This window comes from Polyodon spathula, chromosome 11, assembly GCF_017654505.1.
Source record: "Polyodon spathula isolate WHYD16114869_AA chromosome 11, ASM1765450v1, whole genome shotgun sequence".
Lineage (NCBI taxonomy): Eukaryota > Metazoa > Chordata > Actinopteri > Acipenseriformes > Polyodontidae > Polyodon > Polyodon spathula.
The window spans coordinates 13,188,280-13,215,707 of NC_054544.1; the positions used below are offsets into that span (position 1 = coordinate 13,188,280).

General features: G+C 36.8%; 1 protein-coding gene across 1 annotated transcript; it reads right to left on the minus strand.

The window, feature by feature from the left end:
• On the minus strand, positions 1-24,810 carry LOC121323106 (neurabin-1-like). Its single transcript, XM_041263896.1, has 19 exons — positions 24,620-24,810; positions 22,186-24,030; positions 15,330-15,462; positions 15,107-15,227; positions 14,500-14,604; positions 13,042-13,168; positions 12,402-12,542; positions 12,045-12,098; positions 11,270-11,499; positions 10,996-11,092; positions 10,689-10,884; positions 9,503-9,648; positions 8,526-8,871; positions 8,125-8,194; positions 7,751-7,819; positions 6,705-6,897; positions 3,243-3,359; positions 881-1,069; positions 1-204 (listed from the first exon to the last, which is right to left on the minus strand). Exons 2-19 carry the CDS (start codon positions 23,809-23,811, stop codon positions 49-51), a joined length of 4,116 nt encoding a protein of 1,371 aa, XP_041119830.1. The 5' UTR covers positions 23,812-24,030; positions 24,620-24,810; the 3' UTR covers positions 1-48.
• Positions 24,811-27,428: the final 2,618 nt, after the last annotated feature.

A 27,428-nucleotide genomic window follows, 5' to 3' on the forward strand; every position in this document is an offset into this window, starting at 1 on the left:
TATTCTTTGAAAAATTTTGTTCTGACATAAAATAAAACAAGCCTGTTTTTAGCAGTTTGAGTCTACATGTATGGGTTTCCCACTTCGTCGTGCTTCCTTCTCTTTCTTCTCTCTCTGCTTTTCTAGTTTCTCCTGGTTTTTTTTCATATCCTTGAGCTTCTTTTTAATAGTTGCTCTATCAGTTTGACTGGATACGCCCAGAGCCTACACAAAGAAAGAATTATTCAGCAAGTTACAACAATAACTTATACTTCACCTGCCAGGATTACACTGATATAGTCTGAAGGCCTTTACTAATAAAAGGAGACAGGTATTTAGGATATAAAAGGTTCCGATATAGTTTTGGGGGTTTATTATGAGTTTTCTACAGGCCAACTCCAACTCTGAACTTGTTTGTTCAGTTTAAACAACCAATTACATTTCTGACAATGCCTTTTTAAATCGAGTTGGCACCAAAAAAACAATCTTAACCAAGGACAAACAAGCGGCAGTTCTATACAATTCTGTTCATCTGTGTGTTAAACGTATTCACTGCCACGGACAAGCTGCAGACCCCCGTTTTTAACAGATGGTAATTCAGAACCAAACAAAAATTAATTGAGTACTTGAACACTTCTATTAGAAATCCAGTAGGTGGCAGCCAAACACTACTCCAGAACCTACACTATTGGAATGAATGAGCAAGAAAGAAAAAAGCATCTTACAGTACTGTCCTTAAACTACTTTTGTGTAGTTGAATCATTTAGATTATTGACAGCAAAAAAGTCAAAAATAAAAATAAATGTAACTTTATCCTAAGTGTCTAGGCAGTTTTAACAAAGGCAATTAAAGCTGTCTCGTAACATTTAAATATTAAAAAATAAATAAATAAAAACCTTACCTTCAGTTTGTCACTGTCCAACTGCATCAGCTGTTGTCCATCAATATATTTGGCTGTGAATTCAGGCGTGTACTGATCCAGGTTCATCCCCATCAGCCAGTGACAGACTTGTTGAGTTGTCCACTCAGAAACAGGTCTGTTATGCCATTGGTTTTGTTTTTCTGTTACGAGGGAGTCATCATCCAAGGTCTGCCAGGCATTACAAAGAAAAACTAAATTAATTTTGCTTTGGAAAAACCTGCATCATACGCCCCCTACTGCCAACACCCTTCATACAAGAACAGAAATCCATGACTGATGCATGTAGGATAAGGAAGTCCCACATACTTTAAAATACAATATACCTTATTTAAAGTATTCAAGTCAGTGCCTCTCCAAAAATAAATAAGTAAATAATCCTCAATATTTTTTTTTTTTTTTGGTGCAGAGATGGTAATATGAAAAAGCTGATTTGCACATACAGAATGCAACATTTTTCTGAAACCTCACATAACTGTTACATTACAAATCATAGAAAAGAGGGACAAAATAAATGCAGGTTACATTTTAATTTGCTACATGTACATTTGCACCACACATGCACAAGACTAACTGCACACAAGCCTATCTTGCAAACTCATGAATATCGTCACCATATCTAACAACCTGTTCAAATGAATGTCTAGTTTCATTACGATTAGATATATAAATGTGTGACAAACATTTGGGCAGCTCCAATACAACTGATGACAAACTGTAAGGTATTAATTGCTTAAATACTTTATCGTTAAGCTCTACATAAATATTTACGATACAAAAAATAAGATGGATTTGTTTCTTCAGTCAACAACTTAGAATGTCGACACATTGTCAAAACTCGTCTGTCTACTTTTACTTAGTACCAGTATTGTGGGAATTACATGAGGTGTTATGATGCGTTTAAAGCTATAGATGATTAAGCTCTTACTGTACTGGATAACCATTTCTTAGAGCTTGAAGGTTGTAGCCTGGTTCAAGGTTATATTGTACTTCAGCTTGTGTAAGTAATGAGTTTCCCTATGGTTAAGGCATGCATTAACAAGCACGGTTTCCAAATGAATGAGAATAGGTCAAATCGAGACTATGGATACAGGTTTGTTCTTTACATTAAATCAAATGTGCATGAGCTAACAGTTCCATGCGCCAAATCCATAAATCATAAAACACTATACATCTGGTGAATACACACAACAACCAGATCAATCAAAACATTTTGGGAGATCATTATGCCTCGCAATAGTTTGATTTAATAATGCATTGGTTACAGCAAAAATATAAGGGTGGGTTGATTTTATTTGTACAACTAAATCGACAAGGATGGCACAGCTTTAAAACTTTGATTCACCCAGAAATGCTAAACCTTTTATTTTGGAAAAATGTTATCGGTTCTATTAAAAGGATCACTTTGTTAGGTTTCCACTGATTTGCAGCCAAACAGTCTCCATACAAGCCAGAAGTACTGTGACACATGTTCAACGTCCCTCCTCTGAATCATGGCTGTCTGATGTGCGTCTTGGTTTCCTTTAATACATTAAAGATTTATTAACTGGTATTGCTTTGTGTTCAACGCTATGAAGGATGTTGTTCCAACATACTGAGCTCCGTTTTAATAAAACCCAGTATCAGAAGTTCTCCCACACCCTGGTAAAATGGTATTTGCCCATCAACTACCTTGGAATTGAAATCAGTTTCCTGCGAACTTGAAACGTTCCTTTGAATCACTACCCTCAAACTTTTAAATCATGTATTGGGGATAATCTGGAGTGTGTCGGCTAGCAACAAAAAAGGAATCTCTTTTTAAAATCAATTAACTTACTGAGTGCTATTTTTTCACATTTTTCTCACATCAAATGTTTCTAAACTCTGTGCTCGACTGCTGCAGCTTCCAATTTAAATGACGCTCAAGTCTCAGTGGATGCTTTTCTTTGTAAATAAATAATAATAAATTAAATATGAATTACTTTTGGTCAATCATTTTCTTTTATAGAACAGTTTTCATGAGTAGTTTAAAACAAAACAAGACAAATTAGGCACACACCCAAGCACCAAAGTGGATTTAGGCTAGTTTTGCCAATACAGAAATACAAAAGCAGTCAGACATCAAACTCCAGAGGGAATAGCCTGAAGATAAAATAAAACAGACAGTCCACAACCAGAGAATATTAATATGCATTACTCCACACTAAAAACGAGTGGAAATGTGGCATTATATCTTCTAGTAAATCACAGTGAATTATTTTTTAGGTTTGTTTTTAATTTCATTCCCTCCACAGAAAAAAAAAAAAAAGCTCAGCGAGTCGTTAATGAGTACAAAAAACCCCACAAGAGACACTTTGTGACTCACCTCATTTGAAGAAAAGGTCAAAGCATGAGAACACCCTGACAGATTCGGCTCTGTCACTAACCCTGTCAAATCAGAACACGGACTGCCACGGTTTGAATCATCTATGACAGATACATTCTGGAACAAGTGGAAACAAGGAATGCATTAACTGGACAGACGCACTCACTTGGTTTAAGCCACTGCAGTTGACTTTGGTTCACTTTTAGATATGTGAGTGGCATTCATTTTTGTAGACCTAAAAATACAAACGTGACCATTTTGCAATTACATTATAATAAACTGTCAACAAATGCATGTCATTTTATAGCGATACAAATGATGCACTAAATAGATCACGTTAACAAGTTCTAATTTTACATAGCTACTCTGTTACTGAAATAAGAGCCCCCTCAGTTTTTTTTAATAAAGGTGCTGGTCTAGACTATTAAGCTTTAAATTATTACATTGGTTTTCTACTTTCTCTGCAGTGAGATTGTTATTAACTTAATCACGGTAGCAAAGTAACCTTCTGGCTTATGCATAAAGACTGGCTTAATCAAAAGTTTAAATTCCAGTACTCTGCCAGTTACAGATTCCGTCTTTCTCCACAATAGCACACAGGGAGGGCGAGCTGCAATTACTACTGAACTTAAAAGAAAATGTAAGCTCCCTGAATAAATCCAGGTATCTCTAAAAAGCCTACAGTACACATGGTTTATTTAAGAATGTTTAACATACTACTACTGGTACTGTTTTTTAAATTATAGTTTTGTCTTAGCTTCCAAACTACATTGACACATTAGGTTACATTTTACCATGAGACAGATCAGTGCTAAAACAAATACTTGAACATACAGTAAAAACATACCATTCATACACACGCAAATACAATGATCTAATTCAAATCTCATAAATAATGGAACACCTATTGAAGTCAATTAAAATAACATTTAAGAAAGGCCTGTAAAAGACTAGTTTTATATTAAATGGAGAGAATTCAACAGCATGCCCTAAACATTCACTATGTCTTGTGCTAGAATGCTAACTTCAAAGGAATTCCAACCTGTCTGTTAAGATTGTGATATTCAGTACCCAATACAATTTTTCACTGCCCAACAGGAGTGAAAATACAATACGATATGTATGTTTTTTATTTAAACCATACCATGTGTTTAAATGGCAATATGTGTACTGCTGGGGAAAATGATCATTGCTCACATTCCCAGTTTTCAATAAAACATGCTAAAACACTTACTACAAAATATTACTGTATGTGTACTGGTTAGCTATCAATAATTGTGTAGTAGAGACTTAAAGTACAAATGTAATGATAAAATGACCAACAGAGAAAGTTCAGATTTTATTTTACGGTTAGAACTGTGTAATTAAATACTGTTAGGTAGGTGAAGCTTTGTCTTGTACAAATTAAAAGAACCCTGCAAGTAATACATAATCACTCATCTACAGTATGATTTAACAATAATGCTAATTCTCCATGACTTAATGAGGCAGAGCAGAAGCAGGCGCTGCTCTATCACACAATGGTAGTTATTAGACAATTACACTAACTACTTTAGTATATTTAGTTAATTTTCTAAAAACTAGTATTACTTTAATCTTAAAAGGGATAACTAAAAAAAGCTTATACTACACCAAATCTAATGAATGACCGAGTAAGGAAGATCAGGAAAGGTTTGTCTGTTTAAAAAAAAGGATTAATAGTGAAAATCTATTCATGCCTTTCAAATCTCCAGCTTTTTTTAAGATACCAAGATACTGATAAAAATGTAAACCACCACATGCCCTGTATAATGATTTCCATACAGTATTGAAAACCCCAATTTTTTTTGGCCAGATGCAAGTAATAAGGACAGTAGTAACCCACACTTCCTGCTTCACTGCAGATCATGGATCTCTGCTGTTCTGCACTCAATGACTTTAATAAGTACCATCTTCTTACTAATGCACTCTTTGTCCTTAAAATGACAACATGAAAGACTTAATACTAAAATTAATATTACGATAGTTTTCACACAGCAAATGTATAACACCTGTGCAAATATATTTACTAATTTTATTCAGCCGAATAAAAAAAAAAAAGAGGCTAAATAAGCATAGGCTTGCACAGCCAACTCAAACACTGTACTGTGAAAACAGATCTTTCTGAAATGCATTGACCAAACAAGAATCTGAGAATAGCTACTGATACCCCTAGCTTCACATCCAAGAGATGACGTTATTTTGCACACTCCTGAGAACTCTTAGTGGTCACGTACATTACATGCGCAGGGCTTTAGAAAGAATACATCTTCTTTACTCGAACCCCTGCATTGGTGATTTTGGTTTGCTATTTGAAGGCCTCTGTGTGTGGTGGTACTCTTACCAGGCCACCATTCATTATAGGACTTTATGAAAATGTCACTACAAATCAATGAACAACAAAATAAAGGGCCTGCATAAAATGAACCAAGTAGTTGACGTCTGAAATCCTTTGGGGTTATTGGGCAATTCCTATAACTTATTTTATTACATTTTCGCATCATGCTCAATCGGTGTTCTTTTGGGATGGTTACCATGAGGGTCACAAAGACACGCTATTTCAGGTATTACACACCTATGCACACAGAGCCCAATGAGACAATGTTTGAGAAGAACGGGTCATATTACAGGAAGTGTGCTTGGCCCAGTTATCCTGATTAAAAGATGTCTACCTTCATATCTTTACAGTCTTTAAATTTCACATAGATGGCAAGAGTTTTGTTCTCTACATTTGTCAAATGTCATCCCCTGAAAATGTACTCAGAGTAGCCTGCGTGAGCTTTTCCCAGACAAACACTGCTGACTGAAATTGGACTCCTGCAGTCAATTTATTAAGACTTTTGCCTTTTTCACACGTGAAACGTGCGCCGAGGATGAATTAACTTGGTTGTTTTGTCACGTTGCTAGAAATTTCATCACAACGTTTCAGAAACAAAAACCAGCATAATGTTGGAGAGCAGCATATTTTGTTTACTTTTTCTTTGGGAAAGTGAAATATGAGGGACTAATACCAACTTACCCTGCAAAACAAACATTTAACAAGAGTCTACAACAAACACACATCCTGCAAAAGGTGCGATGTCCTCAGTATATGGTTATAGTAGACAGACCTCTTTTTGTATCTTGCCATATTTTACTAAAAACAGACAGCAAAATATTCTGTAGAGCATATTGTAAAGCAGGTGTCTATTACAAATATTACTGTAAAACTGCTCTATCCAAAGCCTAGTAGTTCTTAAACCTAAAATGACTGCTTGAACACAATGAATGTACAAAATGTGTGGCGATATTTTAATCCCATCCCTGTATAACGTATAAAAAAAATAAGAAATACATAAATTAAACAAAAAAAAAAAAACAAGCATGTGACAACTTACCACATTTGAGAAACTTGCAACTCCAATGGGATTCGTAGTTAAGCTTTCTACACTTTGCTCCACCCACCTTATTTCTGCTTTTCTCCTGGCCGTGCTCCAGTGCGGTCTCAGTCGAAGTGTAATGGACGTTTGTACTTGATGACGCAGGTTCCTTGTGACTGTCCCCAAACCAGGAGAAAGGCATGCAGGTAGGGATGGATGACATGGATTCAGCTGGAGACAGGTTACCACCAGAGTCTTCCAGTAGATCCCCAGAGCCCCTGAGCAGTCAGAGCGTTCAATGACATCAATCATTTACTGTATACATGCTAAACCAAGCTGCTTTAAACAGCCTTGCCAGACAGGACTCACATACACAAGGGTGATAGTGTGGCATAAAAAAAAAATGTATTTACTTAACTGAAACCATGGACAGAGCATGCAGTTTTAACAAACTGTTTTGCAGGGTGAACCAAACATAATATAACATAACCAATAACCAATTATGTTTAAAAAAAAACAAAAAAAACATCTACTTTATCCCCTCGTCAAACGAAACGGGACATTTCTTTTTCAGGATTAATTAATGTGCTTTAACCCTTTGCAGTCCTGTGTCGGACCAGGTCCGACATCATCAAAAAGACGTAAAGCACAGGTCTCCAGATTGAGACCGACAGGAGCCGAATGAAACCGAAAAAAGGGCGTATCTCATAGCCCCATCCACTACAGAGATAACACGACATAACAAAGGAGGTAGCTGCTCCTGCATCCAGTGCTCAAAAGAATATCAGACATTTGCAGATGATATAGTAACAAAATAATGACTTGGATCGCATTATTGAGGAGTTTGGTGATAAATCCCCTCCTGATCATTCGTTTTATCTGTATGCACATCTATAAAGAGGTATGTGAAAAATACAATGAACAAGGGGTGGGGCTTGGCTGTTGATACAGTACTGAGTGTCCTTTTGCAATTCAATGCCTTTTAAACCTGTTTAACTGTGAAAAAAATATATTTTAAAACAGCGCATGTGAAAATAAATTGGACCAGATGCGCCTGACAAGCGCTGAATAAATGGACTGAAGGGTTAATAGTGTCTGTCTATCTGTGGAAGTGTAAAATGATAATCTTACCTGCTGCCCATTGAGCTTCTCAGACTCTCTTTGTCTTTCTTCCCTTTGCCACCTGATTTCCGAAGGCCACTGTTGTTTTGAAGAAGAGAGCAAGATGTTACTTATAAAGCTAAAATAAAGGTAAAGATGCAATTGGTTTCTATCACCGGTTAAAGGATTTTAAGACAAGAATTACTAAAATATACCCTCTACAGATGCTTGATGGTCAAGCGTAAAGATTAACAGTTTCTGTTATTTCTGGCTTAACGCTGACAGAAAAAAAAAAACAGTTTTCTAAAATGAAGAGATCATGCAACAAAATTAACCTGCAGAATCTCTATGTAACATGCTTTGAATAAATCATTAATGTCAAAGAGAGACAGTGAAGCATTTACCCAAAATCAGGAAATCTTCTTTTCGGTTTTCCTAAAGATGTGCTGTCATTTGCTTCCGATACCTTCTCATCTATATAAAAAATAAATAAATAAATAAATAAAGATAGGGGCATATTTTATGTGTTTAACTAATTTATTCCTGTTTTTTGAAAGGATGAAGAGGGGAAAAAAGCCATGTATTTTATAAAATAAGCATAACCTGAAATATATTACTTAGTTGTGTAAAATTAATAGGTGGTGTTCTCCTTAAAAAAAAGACGTAAATAAACTGGAGTAAACTCTTTACAAACAGACTCCTCAATCATAAAAAACTTTTATATTGATACTTTTAAATTCACAAAGTAAAGGATACCCTATATTTCCAATTGTTTTGCATATAAAATTGGCTTGGTTCATCTCACCTTTGGCTTCTTTGCCTTTGCCTTTGGACTCTCTCTTCTTGATGTTCCGGAGGAATCCTGTGGGAGAGTTGGGACTGGAAGTCTCTTTGGAAGTGGACTGGCTTGAGCTCACACTGTCTTCATTGTTAGTTTTGTGGAGTGGAGAAGCCTGGGGAGGAGCAGTCCAGCTTGCCTCTGGTCTACTTTGACTATTATCTGCATCTTCAGGTTTTTCAGTCTTTTGTCTGTCTCCAGAATATGATCTGGTTAAAGACAGTGCAAGTGTTTCTTCAATGGCCTTTGTGGAAGCAATTTCATTTTGTACACACAGAGCTTCAGACTGTGTAACTGCACTCTTGTTATTCTCCTGTAAAGTAAAATAAATAAATAAATAATTAACGTTAGTGTGAGATTTTCATCAAAAAAACAAAAACCAAAAAACGGGTACATGATTATTGCTTATAGCAGACAGCAAGAAGTTTCAATTTAGTTGAGGAGAGAAGTAATTTGAGAGCACCAATATAATTGTTTATCTTTTGCTCTAAGGAATAATTTTCAGCCTAAAATACATGGGTAAGAATTAAATGATTTTAAAACATTTAAAAAATGCATTGCACATAAACCTTTTCCCTATTTAACCTTTTGGCCACAGACCATCACTGACAACCTAAAATTGCATATGTAGTAGTACAAGTCACTTAAACCTAGCTAAAAGTTATATAAAGCAAGTACTAGGCCTACACAACTCATCTCAGAAAGAGGTTTTAGTCTTGGTTAGGGTAAATAGTCTTATTATACCAAATGTCTTAAAATAGTTAGTACACATGTATATTTTTAATAAAAACAAAAGGTTAAATATTATTGATCTACTATAATAAAATATGTTGTGCATTATATACTGCTAATAAGAACCAGATTTATTAAAATCACCCAGTAATAAAACTAGTACAAACATAATCTCCAAATCAAACATTATCATAAAGTTATCTCAAGCAAACCTTTCCGTTTTGATCCCCAGTGCCAAGAGTTTCTCTTAGTTTGTTTCGAGATGGTGGTTGCCTTTTTGCTTTTAGAGAAAGCTGTGCCTTTGCTTTGTTAGCACTGGTATCTAACCTGATCGTTTCTGGGACCAGGTCATCCAAATCTGCAATTATTGTCAAAAAGATGAACAGGAAAAATGCATTAAAGCACAGATTAATTTTTATGTAAATAATTCTTCCTCATTACATCATGTTTATTTTGTATACAAACATGTCTTTCAAATCACCTGTGTTTTAAAACAAATGAAAACGCATCTTAATTTTATTGCATTCTGACTGTACCATCTACCAAAAACAACCATTTGTCCTTATATTTTTATTTACCCATTGTAGATGAAACAGTAACCCTATCAGTCCAAAGGTGATAGACAAAGGAGATGTGATGCCTTTTATTGGACTAACTAAAACATTATGAAATCACAAGCTGTCAAGACCTCAACGGTCTTTTCTTCAGGTGAAAGTAGGAAAGAGAGATTGATGTTTACATTCAAAGGTGCACAGAACTTTAACAAAAAGAACCCATTTTGAATCACTACAATTCTAATGTGAGGGAAAAAAGCTGGGTCTAAAAAAAAAAAAAAAAAAAGGACAACAAAAATGACAGACAAAATGCAAATAAAGCAAAACATTGTGACAGTATACTAATATGGACATAAATAACTAAAAAAATGTAAAAAATCTGATAGACTTAACCCTTAACCCTTTCAGTCCTTAATTATGTTTGTTGGGCTGAAGAATAAAAGCCTTTGAGTATACAGGAGAACAGGACAAACATATTTTTTACATCTATTTGTACACTACCTCAGACCTGGACCTAGGAGACCTGTAGGGTTCCAACATGATTTCCAACTGCATACGCTGGTCTCAGAGGGTTAAACTGAACCTATGGCAGACTGAACATTAGGATTGATTTTGTTTAAGGTAAACTAAAATCTATCAAGGGTTTCCTTTATGTGGAGTTGATCAACCATTAGATACAGCAGCTGAACTGCTTGGATGCTTAATCTACATGTAGTATTTGAAAGGAAGAGACAAAGCCTTCTAGTTAAAACTTTTGTTCAAGAACCTACCATAGTTTATTTTAGAAGTTTTACAAACCAAGTGAAAAAAAAAACCAAAAAAACCCCAAAAAAACACAACTTACCAGAAAGTAAAGTGTCATGAGATTGTGCTTTCTCGACTGTCCCTTTAGCATCTTCCTCCACACCCCATACACCCTCCAGCTGTCCTGTACTCCCCAGCCTGGGGTTCTCCTGCTGGTGCTGCTCCACCAGGTCAGCTTTACTGGGTACAAGTGCTTTCTGTTCCCCACAGTGTGCCCGGGCTTCCAGCTCTGCTATCTATAGGAACAGAACATAGAACTTTATTCAAGGCTTTTGTCAATTTCTACAGTGCTTGTGAAATTTGTATCAGATGTTTTTATGAATAATTACCAACAAGTACTTGTTTACCTTGTCCTGCAATTTCTGGAGCTGCTCCCGATACACTCTGTCTTTCTCATCAAGCGCTCTTTTTTGATCCTCTTCCTTTTTAACAAAATCTATTTCCCTGGGGGGACAAAACAACAGTGATTCCCATACATGTCACTATACACCAAATCAAAAGCATGCCATTACCAAGAAAACAAACAAACAAAACCAGATCATACTGCAATTTCACTTAGGGAAAAGTACATTGATATTGACAAGCAATTCTCATTAAAAGGCAAACCCAGGGCTCGCTCACTTCTGTTGGTATTCCTTGAGAAGTTTCTTGGCTTTGTTGTATCTCTTGTCCAGTGCATCATACTGAGACTGTGTTTCCTTAAGATGCTCATTCGCTGTCTTGCATAGGGTTTGTGCTTCTAGCCAGTAAGTCTCTAGCTTTTTCATTTTTTCCATATTTTCTTCAGTGTCTTTCTGTAGCTGAGTCTGCATAGTTTCCCACTCCGCTTTCTCGGTTTCTTTAGCCATTAACTGAAATTAGAAGAGCTCAAACTCGTTAGCAAGGTATTTAGAGTAACATACACACCTTCCACCACAAACACATTTAAAACACTGTAGGGTAGCAATGACCTACAGCATATGGAATGTCATTACAAATGTCTATGCACAGGTTCAACAAATTTAGACTAATTGTTACAGACATAAATACAGTATGTAAAACAGTCACCCTGCCCTACAGCCACAGCATGTCGATTATCATCTCATACTAAATGCCTAAGCATATTTCATCAAATCCAGGTGAGTAGTCCTGAAGAGATTTCCAAAAGGTTACCATGGCTTTCTAACCTGTACTGAAAAATCCTAGACCAAGTTTCCTTACAATTGGATGAGTAGTCTCCAAGATTTTACCCAGCATGACAAACATTACTATGGGTATCTCCACTATATCCTGCAGCAGACCATAGCTTATAAAAGTACTTCTCCCATATTTTATTTATGGGTTTGTGGTACTGCTCAATATAGTTATCCTTTTAGAAATCCAATTTTTGTAGAATGCAGATTAAAATTCCACTTACCTTTTCTTTCAACTTTCTGATTTCAGCTATTGTTACAGCATGCTTTAGCTGTAGCTGTCAAAATTAAAAACAGGTTCACTCAACAATTAATTATAATTACCAGATAATGGTAAAAAAAAAAAATAATAATAATAATAATTATTATATATATATACACACACACACACACACACACACACACACACACACACACATATATGTATCTATATATATATATATATATATATATATAGAAAATGGGTATTTAAAAAAGATTACTGTATGGAAACTTATTGCGACAAAGCAAAAACAAACAGAACTGGTGTATGGTAGTTTCTTAACCAAGAAATCGTTCCAGGATTTTAGATTTCAAAATACCTCTTTAAATTTGAAAGTCAGCTGTGCACAGTCCATATCCGATGGTAAAAACATATCTTCGTTTTCAGGTAGTTCAGAAACGTCAGACTTTTCACAAAAGCTTGATCCCAATACCTCACCCTCATCTTCATCATGCTCATCCTAAAAGTCACATATAAAACAAATGATACTAAATAGAATAACATGAACCAGAAATCAGAAACTCAACAGTGCGAATACTTGAGAGCTATAATGGCAACTAAATTAGATAACAGAAGTCAGAGACGATTAACTGAGCTGCCAATTGTTTAAAATGAATTAGTCATTAGATGTACTGCTAATAAGATATCTTTCATCATATATCTCCAGATTCTGGTGTTACTCCTCCATAGCATGTGATAAAGAATGTCTTAACCAAGAATTTTACCAGCTGGATAAGGGTTTTGCCAAGTGGTTCACTAGATATACTGATGAAGTCACAAGCCAAAATGATCGCCTACTTGACTGGAAAATTACCAGGTCAAAGCATTCTCACACCACAGAAATACATGAGAGGTGCTATAAGCATACAGTGGTCTATACCTCGACAGAAACTTCTAATAACAGCAAATTATTTATACAGAAGTTCAGGACAGCATTTTTTTGCAAATGTAAAACTTGCCTCTTCTGTCGACTGATCATAGTGCTCTTCCAATTCCTCCTGCTGGCACTTCTCTTGTTCCAGGGTCTCACTGATGAGACGAGCCACCTCACTGTGTGTTCCAGGCTTCTCTCGACCAATAAGGAAGCTAAATGATAAAACAACAGTGCTTTCCATCTTAGACACGTACATTACAACAGCATAATCTTCAAAAAGACATCAATGCCATAAACTGCGATTCAACAGTCTAACGTTAATCTCTATACCACAGACATGAAGTCATCACCAATCTACGTTTGACAGAAAGTGAGCCAAAAAAGTAAATAGTCAAGGTTGACTCATGCTGCACTCGTGTCACAAATAGATTTTTTTTTTTTTTTTTCAAAAGCATAACTTTATTGGCTACCTGTAAAGTTCAGGATTACTTTCAAAATTCTCCTGCTCACCAATGCCCTTCACCACACAGGTCCAGAGTACCTCCTCAACCTGCTAACCCTCTGTCCTTTCCTGCAAGCTGAGGTCCTCCGACTCTGGCCTGCTCGTTATCCCCAAGCAAAAATGCATCAAACTGGGAGAATGCTCGTTTAGCTTCATGGCTCTGACTCTCTGGAACTCTCTCCCAGCTTTGGTGCGTGATGCTCCCACCATAGCTCTCTTTACATCAGCTCTCAAGACCCACCTGTTCTCTCTTGCTTTCCATGCTCTTTAAGCTTGATATCTGTTATTATCTGTTGTGTTGTTGCTACTTTTTTTCTCTCACATTCACAATGTTTTAGAATTATTTTTAAATTCTACTATTTAATGTATTATGTATTGTTTTTCACTGTATTTTATGTATTATGCATTTTTCACTATTTAATGTATTACACATCTTGTAAAGCACTTTGTGATGGTGGTCCACTATGAAAGGCGCTATATAAAAAAGATTGATTGATTGTATCCAATGGATACAAAAGGAAAAAAAACAAAGGCGGAAGTTTTCCATGTGAATTAACTTTTATAATACTCAGTTAAAGCTGGTACTTTTGGACTGATTTTAAACATTAAAACTCAATTCTCTGCTCAGTTTAAGATTAATGTTTATATTGCTATGCACATGCACACTGTAGGATGTCGTATTATAAACTAAATGTCCACTGTTGCACTAGATAATCAAGCATGTTTCCAAAGTCCTTGGAAATTTATTTAATCTAGGTAAATTCATTTAGCATGAGCCCTTAGCTAGGTTTATAACATTCATGTAATTATGCATTGAATACAATTTCTAGGAAATCTTGGTTCTAATTAATTAACAGTTATAGGACAACAGGATAAATATGATCCTTCCACTACTGTAAAAACTAGTATAAACTATGGAGGGTCTTGATTAGACCATTATCATTTATTTTTGCAATAGCTACCTAAATCAATAATATTTTAAAAAAGCAAACATATTTAAACAAAGACATAAAGAAAGAAAGAAATGTGTGCAAAATGTACCTGACTGTCCCTCTGGTATTCTTTAGAACTGTTGCTGCAAACAACTGGGTAACTCCCACTAGGCTGGTGCCATCCACTTCCACAATTTGATCATTAATGCTGATCCTGCATGAAAAACAGGTACATATCATGAAAATACTGGGGGCTCATAGCAAGCAATCTACAGCATGATAAAATGGATTGCAGACTACAAAAACTAACACAGAAACTCCCTTAATCTTACATGTCACCTCACTGAAAGAATGGCTGGTTTCTTAGTCACTCTGGTAAATTCATTTAAAAATGAATACAAAATAGTTATGGGAGGGGAGTGTACTCTGTACTGTGCTGAACTATATTTGCTAATCCAGTTAGAAGAATGTACTTCTCATGCTCATAGATTTACTTATAGCCAGCCAGTGGCATTTTTTGGGCGTTTTGGAGGAATAGTTTGTTTGAAAAATCTGGAATGGTTCTGATTTCGTTCCTCCACTGTTAAGGACCCATACACAAATTTAAATACAGCAAAGCAGTCACAATTTACAAGTTTTCGTACAAGCATTCGAAGAAACTACCAAACAACAAAAAGTATTAAAGTACAGGTTATGTACAATTATAAATTACTTGCCGGCCATCTCTTGCAGCAGCTCCACCCTCAGTGATAGTCTTCACAAATATACCAAGCTTTTCTAGACCCTGGTCTGCACCCACACCCATTCCTATAATGCTGATTCCAAGACCGTTGTCTCCTACATTTCAATGGAAGAGATAGTTATTCAGAAATTACCAGACTGTTTGCACATCTATTAGGTTATGTTGTCTCTACAGGATGTTAATGAGCAAGTATTTACCCTTTTCAATTTCAACAGGGAACACATCCATTTTTTCCACCCTTTTCTCCAGTTCGTACTCTGCAGATGCAGAAACAGGGTCAACGTCATCATTGCGCCTATCATAGTCCTCATTGGAGTATGTGCTGAAAACCTAGAACACAAAAAACTACATTAAAATCAATTTCTCTGAAACTTGTTTTTTCCATGGTCAGGTTTCAGTATTTGGTACACAAACACCATTTCCCTTTGCAAAACATCTGATCGTTTGAATACCAACAACTGAGAAGTTACAAGCTTGCACAGAAACAAATACCCATACAAGAAACTGTATAAAAACAGTATGCAGCTGCAGCACATACTTGAGTACCAGTTTTGTAATGTAACTGGTCACCACTTGCCCCAATCGTCTCACTGAATACCGCCAACTGTTTTAATGACGCACAAAAAATAATGTGCATGTGTGAAAACAAACAAAAAAGATGGACGCTTAGTTCAGAATATGAAAAAGTTACAAAAAAGAAGTACAGCTCTCAAGGCGGTCCCAAAATAAAGCAAGCAAAGCAAATCGAGCCATTATAAATCCAACTGAAGATACAATAAATGGGTGTCAGCATGGGTGCTCATTGGCAGTTAAATAAATTAAGAAACAAACTGCTTTGTGTCTAAACCTGCAAACAAATAGGTGTGTCAGGCAAAGGAGATTCTGATTTATTTACAGTACAATCTAGACTATTATACTTTAAAGTCCAGCTGAATGCTCTGTTGCTAAGCCTGTGTTTAAATGTGCATGTTCAAAATTATTTCTGAGACAGAGTTCCCTTAGAATAACCTCAATTAAAACTAGGTCACAGTTGTGTGGAATATTTAAGCAGGTTTGTGGGAAAGATCACTGCTCAGAGGCGACATGTTTTACTGACCACCTCCCAAATAAAAGTATGCAGCAAATGCCAGCCCTCGTAATGCAGATTCTGACCTCTTTATTGCAAATTAATTTTAGTTGGATGCTGCTGTGGCTATGAAAGTCTTTCAATTGAAGAATCTGCCTCTTAGCGTGGTAAAATGTACAGTAGACAACCTTACCATAAATATTTACAGAGTTTACAAACAAACACTTTCTACAAAATAAATCAGTTTGGAATGTCTGGCATTTCCTGAAAATAATAGCATGGCACTGACTGCAAGCCTCAATATATAAAGTTAAACATCGTCTTTGTAATTTAACTTCTATAGGTCATACCTCAAAAGTTCTAAGAAACTGTAAACAATACTTTTTTCAAATACAAAAACACATATAGAAGTCATTTCTTTCTTCAAATGTATGTTTTGTGAAACAAGCAGAAAGAAGATAGCTGCTAGCCCATGTTGTTAAATGAGAACCCAGATTCTGGAGATTTTTATAGTTGCGCACATGTCTCACATTATTTTCAGTAGCACTTGGCCTCTCCCGAGATTTCTTTTCTAAAGCACAAGAGTTTTGGTTGCTAAGGAATACCTCACTGATTCTGAACAATGCTCTTTTCTTCACTGAAACCCAATAGCTCCAACAGCTTGTCTTACAAAACAGCTAACACATTTAAACTTATCTATTTATTTAAAACAGCCCACAACATCAAAAAGGCCTCATAAAAGGAGCTGCTCTTCTTGCTTGTAGTCTTGATTAGTAATTTATATTTAACATCTAAAATAATAAAAATCCAATTCCAACGTGTAGGTAGGGCCCACGTTCTCATTTACACTAACTAAATTGGGTTCGTCTTTCAGAGGTAACATTAGTTATGCCTTCTGGAAGAGATTCTCTATGGGGCACTGAAGAAAAGTGTCTGCCAATATATTCAGAGCTACAGAAATGGAATGGAGATTGGGGCACATTTCTTCAGCAATGTGCCGATAGCTTAAGGCCGGTGAAGACAGTCATCAACTTGTAGAATTGTCTTAACATTATATTTATTAAAGCGTGATTAATAATTGTCACACAGACGTAACCTCCACTGTAAGGGTCAAACATTGTTATCTGACTTCCTGTCCAAATATTTACTGAGGATAGAGGTAAAGCAATGGTAAAGAGAACAAGATGAACAGGTTTTGCTAAAACCTAGTACACTGACCAAAAAAAAAAAAAAAAAATGTATACAACTACTTGTACAGGAATGGACCTCCTTCTAGACTTTACACAAAACCAAACAAATTCCTTAAGTGTCATTCATGTACTATAATCTGGAACTGCTACAGTACATGAAACCTTTATCAAAAGTTGCAGCCACAGATTTAATTAGATCATTAAAACTGTAAAGCACCAACACTCAGATTCAACGAATAACAGTGAATGCTGTTACTGTACCCCAGAGGCTTTGTTTAGAAAATAAACTGCAAGGTCTCATTCAGGCAAATGACATTGAAAGCTGGTAAATGGGGCCATGAGGCGCCAACTAAGAAATGAAGTGATATAACAAGCACAGAAGAAAAAAAACTGCTGTACATGCCATCAGCGTCTGCAAATAAATGCCCTTCTGAGGCTAGTAATACTTAGGGACAACTTTCTATAATAATAACTGGACCATACAGCTGCTGAGGAACAAATGACCACAAATACACGCTTCTATCCAACATTATGTCATTTTGTAATTGGCATGCTGGTATACACAGAGCACACACAGATGTTTTTTTAAAAAAAAAATAATAATAATAATGGTTGCAACCTTTGTAAAGGTTAGTCTCTCAAATCTTTCCATAGAAGGGAGGAGTAACTATTCAAATTGACAACAATGAAAACATGAAAAGCTAATAATAAAGACAAGAAATTAAAGGCACACCAGTCACAGGGGCCAATTTAGAACAGATTAACTTACAGGAAGTGCAGTCAACGCCCACAGCTGGTAAAATTTCACATGTACTACGGTAGGACGTGCTAATCTAGCTGTATGAGAATTCCATCCGGACTTTGTAGTTATAATGATTCAGTACTGAGAAGCGCCTGCACCGGAGTCTTCGTTACTTATGCAATATTAGCATTTTGCTGGTAATAGCTCCATGTGCAAATAGGTCTTTGTGCTGGATATCATTCAGGTGTGAATATTGGACTGTGAGTATTGAAAAGGTCACTTTTTACATTTTACAAACGTATGACCCAGACCTGTACGTGTGCCACGATCTGACATTTGACGTACTTTTGCCCTTGTAATAATAATGAATTTTTGTAATAAATGCGCTTGTACTAATAATGAGTTATTGAATTCCTGCCCACTTTTCTGCTCTCATCTAAACTCGTTCCAGCTTTACTACCTGTGGATCTCCCAAGGCAGAGGCAGGCACTGTCTCTCTTTAAGCTGTTGTTTGTTTTAAAGCATTAAAGTACTGTGCATAGAGACCAGCATACAGAGGCTTACTTAAATATGTTGGACTTAATACAGTACGATTTGAATTTCAGCTCCACAAATTGCAGGCATTATTAACATTAGATTACGTTTACAATTAGCCATGCTTAAAATTCACAGGTAGAACACAGCACAGTCATGCTATAGAATCAAGTGCAGTTAACATATTTATTGACGGGTGAAATACAATGCAAAGTTGCTACAGCAGGTCCACGGGTTTGTCACTTCAAATATTTTCATAAAACAAACATTAAAACTTTAAAGCTACAGTGTGCAGTGCAAAAGCACATCATGAAAAAGCACATTACAAATATATAAAACACCTGAAATCTTTGGTCCACTAAATTAAATGGCTTTACATAATCTCCAAGTAAGAAATTGAAGTGTTCCGCGTGAGAACACAACATTAAATGATAGATTCATCAAAGTAGCACTATAGCATTAAAATGTTGAATACAAAATGCCTGTTACAAGCTCTTGCAAGGTCTAAAAAATAAAAAGTATCCAAAAAATGGACTGCAACGTAACAGGACTCGTAATTAATCAGACTTCTAGTCTGTAACATCTGATTTGAAACTGTCGACTGTCTTTGTCATTTGAATCTTCATCATTGATGATGCAAGTAATTGTCTGAATCATTAATGCACAGAGGAACTACTTCTAGGAAGCTTTTTCTATTCATGTGAGCTCCAATATTTCCTCTCAGGTTATCAACATCACTGCATGGTAATTAAAAACCAGAAACTACTGGTGAACATTTTACTTCCAGCTAAAAGTTGGTTGGGGGGGTGGAGGTGGTTAGTTCAAACTGGGCCATTGGCTCGGCAGAATCCAGCATGTATATCAGACACCAGTGCCTTCAATCACAAATTATAAATTAACACCTTGCCTCAATCAACTGTTCCACTGCTGGTTGTAAATCAGCAACAAGCAGGTTAAAGCCAATACTCCCAAAGCACCTACAAAGAAAAGCTTTCTTAGGGAATGCCAATTATACACAAAGCTCAAGTTTTATACAAACCTAATCTTGCAGCATTAATCCATGTGACCAATTGTAAAAAAACCTTCCTTAAAAGTTTTCAGTGTGTTGAATTAGCTGATACAGTAGATGCACACTGTTCCCTGTGCACGGTGCTTAGTAAGTGCTGCAAATCACTACTGTATGAAAAAAGTAATCAAATTCAGATTCTGAAGGTACTTGGATGAGCAGGTTCAAGATATACACAATTAGAGCCATTAATATTAAAAGTATCATCCATCTATATATGTGCAGACAGATGGGGTCTCCCATTTATCAAGATTCTGAAACCGATCTTTGAATTCTGAAATGTAATAAAGAATGTCAACCAAGTTTTCACAATTAGACAAGAGGTTATTTAAATACAAGTAATAATTTAAGTGTGGCATAAAGACCAGCTGTGTATCATCTTATATTCAGCCACTGATCTTCAGATATTAACATTTATTTTGGCACAACATAGTATTCTTTTTTTTTTTTTTTTTTTTGTCTCAATACTTTACAGTGCAGACATATCAACACTCACTGCTTATAGTACACACTGTAGCTCCAAACACCTACTTTATTCCACATATAAAGGTTGCAGCTGTGCAGCTAATTTAGGTCCACACAGCATGAATCCACTATCTAGACTTTAACCAAAAATATATGCTAGACCAAGAGTATGGCAGAATTATTTTATGCATCTCACTATAGCCAAAAGTAGCAAAAAGTTTCAGCGAATCCTTCCTCGGTGTAAAGCATAAGTTAGACGAACAGTCAGGTCACTCATATTTTCCCAAAATACAAGACTTGCACCTTCATTTCCATGTGCTGGCCTGCCACAAAAATCTAAAAACGACTCCACCAGTTACTGTAGAAACATGTGGTAGTGCGCTTTCTGTTTACAGTAACTGACCTATTCTTCTGAAAGAAAGATAAATTATCCATCAGACACGTCTGTCTGTTCACCATTTCTGCATGCCGATACAGTAATGCATGGCACACACCGAATATTACAACAAACAAGTTCACAAATGAAATTTTAGAGCTGGAAGACTGTCCTGAGTGCATCTTTCCCTTCTACCTCAAAACCACACAATCTCTATACCTTTATATTTGGTTGGTTCTTTATTAAGCCAGTGTACACCATTAAACCAACTGCTGCAACAACTACTAAACTAGGCATTAAATTACTTATTTACTTTAAATCCTCTGAGGACATTATTTTTTTGAGTACGCGGCAAGGGGAAAACCCTGCTGTGGTAAAATGTGTATGTGTGGGAAATATTGGGTTGGCAGGGAGGGGGTTAAATTCCTTCCTATCAAAACATGGAGAATGTGGCCACAGCTGTATTAAGGGAGAGGTGAAGGTGAAGGTGCGTTGCTGTGCTGTCCTGTTTATGTGCGTCAGTTTTTTTGTGTAGACCTTTTGTTTTGTTTAGTTTATTTTGTTAATGTGTTTTGTTTGTCTAGTCCTGTCTTTGTAATAAACATGGGCATGAACGCCAAACTGAAACTTTCTGTGCCTCTGAGTCTCTTTACCTGCTGGTAACAGCTTGGTCCTGATGCTACCCTGTCACAGGGGAATTAATCTTCTGCCTCTGGGTTTCAAGTTACCAAACAGTGTTAATCCTCCTGGTGGTATACTTCTATTAAAATCATTTATAAAAATAAAAAAAGAAAATCACAGAGTGTTTGTTTATTCAGCTGTTTAAAAAAGCTTATGTGAACAGAATCATAAATGTAACTGTTTTGACCTCATTTGCAGGCCTAATGTACTGTATAAAAATGAAGGCCATCGCATGAACTGTACAAAATACAATTATTCACAGTATCAAAGCAAAACATTTTTAAAAGTCATCCCCTGTGTTTTAAAAAATGCTTCACTCATCTCCTGCTCACGTACTGTAGTGGACTGCAGTCCTTTGTGCATGTGTGCTCTTTTCTAATGATCCCTTGCCCATACCATGGCCAATTTACATTTTGTAGGCTCAATATCCTTCCTCTTTAGGTATGGCCAGCTGGATACATGCAGGAGACCTCTATTAAGTGTATCTGAGGGGCAGCACCCCACACACAGTTTTAATGTTGATATACTGTATGTAGTTCAAGATCCAGGTAACCATTTCCAGGAGTTTCTAATTCCTAGAGCCATAAGCACTAACTAAATAATAATAATAATAATAATAATAATAATAATAATAATGTTTATTAATGATGGAGTAACACTGATAAGATCAAATATGAGCCCTGGGTTTCCAGCCATAAATTATGTTATATTATACTAAAGACAACAGAAAAATGGTTACTGGTGTTATTAAGACCAGGAAAAATGTATCAAACTTACATTATTACAAAAATGAAACTAAAATAAAACAATGCCTAAGTATTGGTTGCAAATAATTTCTCGAAAGCATCGACTCCTAGGTTGTTTTCTATTCCAACAGGAAAACTCCCCTGTTCCCCCAATTTAAAATTTAAAAAACACTTAAATTTGAAATACCTGTATTGGTGATGTCGAAAACGTAATCTTCCTTCGTGGTAATGGGTCTTCTTCATCAGAAAGACCAGGAATCTCACTCAAGACTGCACCAGACTGGTATTCCTCTTCATAGGCCTCCTCCTCAGTCTTTGGTTCCGTTTCGTGGTGCTCCGATTCTGTATCCTTATCATCTACAAAAGCTGCATTCTCGATGCCATATATGTTTGGGGATAACTTGACACTGTTGCTCTCAACTTGTTCCTCGATTTCACTCTCTCCTTCTTCCTCCCCATCGTCTTCCCCGGGGTAACCTTCAGCAATCCTGCTGTCTGATTTCTGTACTTGCACAGCAATACCGTGACTGCTTACTACTTTTTCTACTGCATTCTCAACTTCTTTTCCATCCACTGGGAAATCCTGTTTCTCCTCCTCTAAAAAGGGATTCACAGGATGTCCACTCAGATCCGGTTTTGGCGATTCAGCCTTCAGCTCCTCAAAAGCATTGTTTTCGTATTCGTTGTCATCACTTTCCGAAGACTCATTCTGGACTACGACCAGCTCTGCCCGCACCACCCCCACTGCTGCGTGAGCCAGGGGAGCATGCTGTTCAGGCAGCTTGGCAGTGCCTGTACTGATAAGCACATCTCCATCAGTCTTCCCTGCTTCAGATGATTCTTCCCTTTGGAAGTTAAAGCTGTTGCTGACCAATAAGGACGGCATTTGCTTTTGATCTCTAAATGGAGGGCTGGACATAGCAGAAGTGCTACCAATGTTAGATTTAATAATGGCATGCCCAGTAGGAGAGGTCGGCTTAGCAAGAGCTGAGGGTCTGTGTATGGTTTGCTGGCTCTCTGTTTCAGGTTGCTCTTTGCAGGAGAGTCGGTTAGGTTCTTCACTGTCACTATCCACCATGAAGTTTTCCAGCCTTCTCGAAATGGGGCCAGCATTCAGTGATGACAACCTGGATACATGATGTTTGCCTCCCTCACTGTCACTCCTCTCACTTTGCCATCCTTTGGTCAAAGAGGTTGGGCTCAGATCTGCCTTTAAGCTGCTCACAGTATTCTCTGATGACCCGGATGAATGCCTGGGACTTTTTCCATCATCAGACACGCTTCCCAGCGAGACCCTGGCTTTGGTTTTAGTAGGAGAGTGTTTTTCAATTGGAGTTTGATCCTTGATGCCTCTTTCAAAGAGTTTTCTGGTTTCTGAAAACTTTCCAGAAAGCGCTACTTTATCGAAATCTCCATCTTCACTCTTGGGTGCCTTGTCAGAAGTTGGCGATTCTGGGCTGGTACTACCATGAAAACTAGTTTTAGGCACACTGGAGGTTAATGGTGCCTTTGGTGGAGACACTGCAGGTATTTCATTCCTTCCTATTATTTTAACCTCTGCATTATCATTTTGCTGACCATCCATCTGAAGGAATATGTTCTTGATTTTATTTATACGACTACCAAAAGGCCTTCCCCTTGTGTCTTCTCTGTCATCACTTGATCCATTAGCATAAGACTTTTGCGAAGCACTATCACTGGGTTTAGCTCCATCAAATGAACATTTAATCGCGTGGAAATCCGATTTGTATGCATTTCTGTGGGGAGAAGCACTCCTAAGAGTCCGGTCGCCTTTGCTCTCAGTTTTTATCATTCTGAAGGAATCAATTAAAAACAAAAAGATGATAGCATTAAGTATAAAACACCCACCTACAGGAATAATGGGTGGGCAACGTTTCACTGCTGTGTGTTCATTACTGTTTCAACTGGACAGTAACATGTTTAAAGGAACAAACAGCCATGGATTCTTTGGAACACAGAGTAGCAATCCTGTCCTGACGTCTTTTCTTCAGAAAGGCCAGATAGTGGTCATCTAGGAAGAAAAACATAAAATGATCATTAGAGACACTGAAACTAATACTAATCTCTGCCTATCTTGATTCTTTCTTCACGTCTGCTATCTCTCCAAACAAATCAAATGTAGTAGTTTTGCACTGCCCCGCACTACCTGTACTATGTTAAACCAACTACTAAAATGAAAGTTTACTAATAGACTTTTTTTTTTTTTTTTTTACGGGTTAGTACAAAACTAGAATCCAATGAAAGCTAAAGATCCCACTTCTTTGTTATCAAAAGCAGTCCTATATAATCTGTGAGAATGTATATACAGACTTCGCTAGCAGCCCTCACCGCGCTTTTATATGGAATTCCACACCTAGTATTTCCTTTAAAAACAAAACAAAAAACGATTAAACCACTCAGATAAAGTAGTTAAACTAATAACCATAACGATTACATGTAAGAAAGTAGTTAAACACAGAGATCCTAACACAATCTGACTTTAGAAACAGTCCCCACGAAACTAAACTAGTGGGATCGGCTCCTCCGCCACAAGTTTCGCATAATCACCAAAATCCTCAAAATAAAGCGTGGTAGCCATAGAAAGTTTTAAAGATCTTTACCTCGTTTTTTTTTTTTTTTTTTTTTTTTTTTTTCAGTTTTTGCGTCTTGGTGGATTGGGATTAGTCTTTGTCATTTTAATTTCCAGGATTTCAAACTCTTACCATTCCTCCACCGCCATCACTTCCCTCTCTCCTACGTTTCCTTTCTCCCTCCTCAAACACAAACAGACCTGTCGCCCCGGCGCGCGTGCACTGAGCTCCCTGCCGCGCCACACTGTTTGACTCGGTCGTGAACGCGCACGGGCACACATTCCTGTACCTTCCTCCTCCCTCTCGACTGAATGGGATGCATAAGCGAAAGCACCTGAAGCGTCGTGAGAACGCAAAGCCCAGGGAGAGTGCAAAAGACTTCATACCGCAACGCGGTCGAGAACAACTTAGTAAAGGAGTTCTTGTTATCTATTGTAACCTTGAATTGGAAACTGTGGATACGCTATATATATATATTTATAGTATCTATATATAATATATATATATATATATATATATATATATTTAGAATTCCATTGCTTTGCCCTATATGGGGGGGAATGGGAGCATATTTCGTATACGAAACTCCGCAGAAAACGTGTTGCGTGAAGTATAATGACTTCATATAAATTCTCTTATAAATAAGAGGGAAGTTACTCAGTCGGTACATATTTCCTCATCGCCAATATATTATAGGTTGAAACTTTATTATTGTTTCATGTCGGCCATTGTTGTGCAAAATTCGAAAAACGTTTGCCGAAGGCCATAGTTTTAGCTTTTTGTTTTCCGTCTTCCTGTTTAAAAATTACTAGACATCAATCTTTTAGGCTGAATTATATATTTTGAGTTTTGAACCCACACCCAGCACCACGCGTGTTGTTTTCAGGTAGGCAGATAAGTGGTGCTCGTGCACTTGTAAACAACTTCCGCTTAGAAAGCACGGAAGTGCCCGTTCTAATCTGATACCTTATGCTGTTTTCGGTCTCTTCATCTGTATTAATTGAGTTGATCATATTTTTCCACCATTAAGAAAATAAAATGCAAATATTTATCATATGCAATATAGTGGGTCTTGTACATTTCTTCTTCTGCAACTTTGCGGTGCACTTCTCATTTTGTCTTGTTTGTCGTGATTATTTGTATTTATTTTGTTCTTTTTAGAGAAATTTTGTGTAATGTGTCTGGCTTTTTAGCAATTGGGAAAATATCTGAATGGACTTAAAAGCTGCTTTTGATGGACAAGTTGTGCAGAAAATGGAATCTATAGAACGATGCACCATTATATAAACTATTTTTAACCTTTAAAAGTTTAATAGGAAAGAAAAAACATATTTGACCAATATTTGCATTCTGGAGTGCACTTTTTTGTTTGTACAGATTTCTCTCATTAATCAGATTGCAAGGAACATAAACACCCTATCAGCAAACTTACTAAAGGTTTAAATTGCATTTCATAACAAATGTTAATAGATTTATTGTATTATCCTAAACCGGTAGTCTGAAAATTCATTGCAAACATATAACCAGGTTTTCTTCATCATTTGAGTGCTGCGTTGCATTTGCATAGCAGTTTAATCCATTCCTGGATTTACTGTGAGTTTGAAAAGACACTCCTAAACTTGTTACCTATACACTGTGGCTAATCAGGCTTGTGGTAAAACCTGCAATGGGTGCTATGCAATAGGAGTCTTATTTCCATCCCTGCTGCATGCAATTTTACCAGGTATTGTGGCACTGATTCAGATAATGATTTGTTCAAAGAAGAATATCTTTACTTCCCATAGTAGGAAGTGGGGGGATACCAAGCACGGAGTAATTGAAAGCATGGCTGCTATCATCCCTCGCACTCGATGTTAGGATGCTGTGAAGTGGTGATCGATTGGACAATCTCTCAGTCAATTGGGGGCTCTGATTGGAGTTCAGCTTTCACATTGCACATGCCATAATATGCACTTGTGCAGAGTTATGTTTACAACTTTTTTTTTTCTGTATTGTATTTTGGATTATAGAATCTTGTAGCTTCTTCATCACTTGACCGATTTCCTGAATTTTAGGTTTACTTTGGTATTGTGAATAGTTGTACTTGGTTAGTATGTGTACCACAGCGGCACACTTGGAATTACCTCAGGAATTTTAGAGCATGTTCAATGCATGCAAGCCCTACTGTAATTGACACAGGCCTGAAACTCTACTTTTATCTGCAGATTAGATCTGTTTTTTATGTACTGCTACTTGAACCAATCATTATGGTTAAATATTTTTTTCAGTGATTCCTATGTGTATCTCCAGACCAAAAACATCTGGTTCTTGGGCTCAGATTAAAAAAATTACTTTTGAAAATGGAGCACCTCGTGTATTTGGAAAGGCCAAGGTTGACGACCAGTTCTGCAGGAATGTCATGGTTGCAGAATGTCAACGATGAGAAAGGATTCCTGACTGACAGGGGGGGGGGTGGGGGTGGGGGGGGGGTGGGGGGTGGGGTTTGATGTTATTTCAAGGTGACAATGTTAGAACACAGTCACCTCCAAAGTGTGTCAAAGGTCTGGAAGGGATATAGGACGTATCCCATTTATAACTCATGGAGAAAAAAGTATATTTTGTAAACTGGATAGGTTGCTTTCCATCTTAATGTTTGGATATTTGGTAAGTGAAACTAAACTAAACTAAAAAGTACATGACACCATCAACCAGTAACAGCACTGTTACACAGTACAAACTACTCGTAATAGTTTGTGTTAAAATATGTCCCGACCACATTTATCACTATGAATAAGGGCTCTAAATGTAAGAACCTGATGTGACACACTAACAGAAACAAAGACAGAACCTCAATAACTTG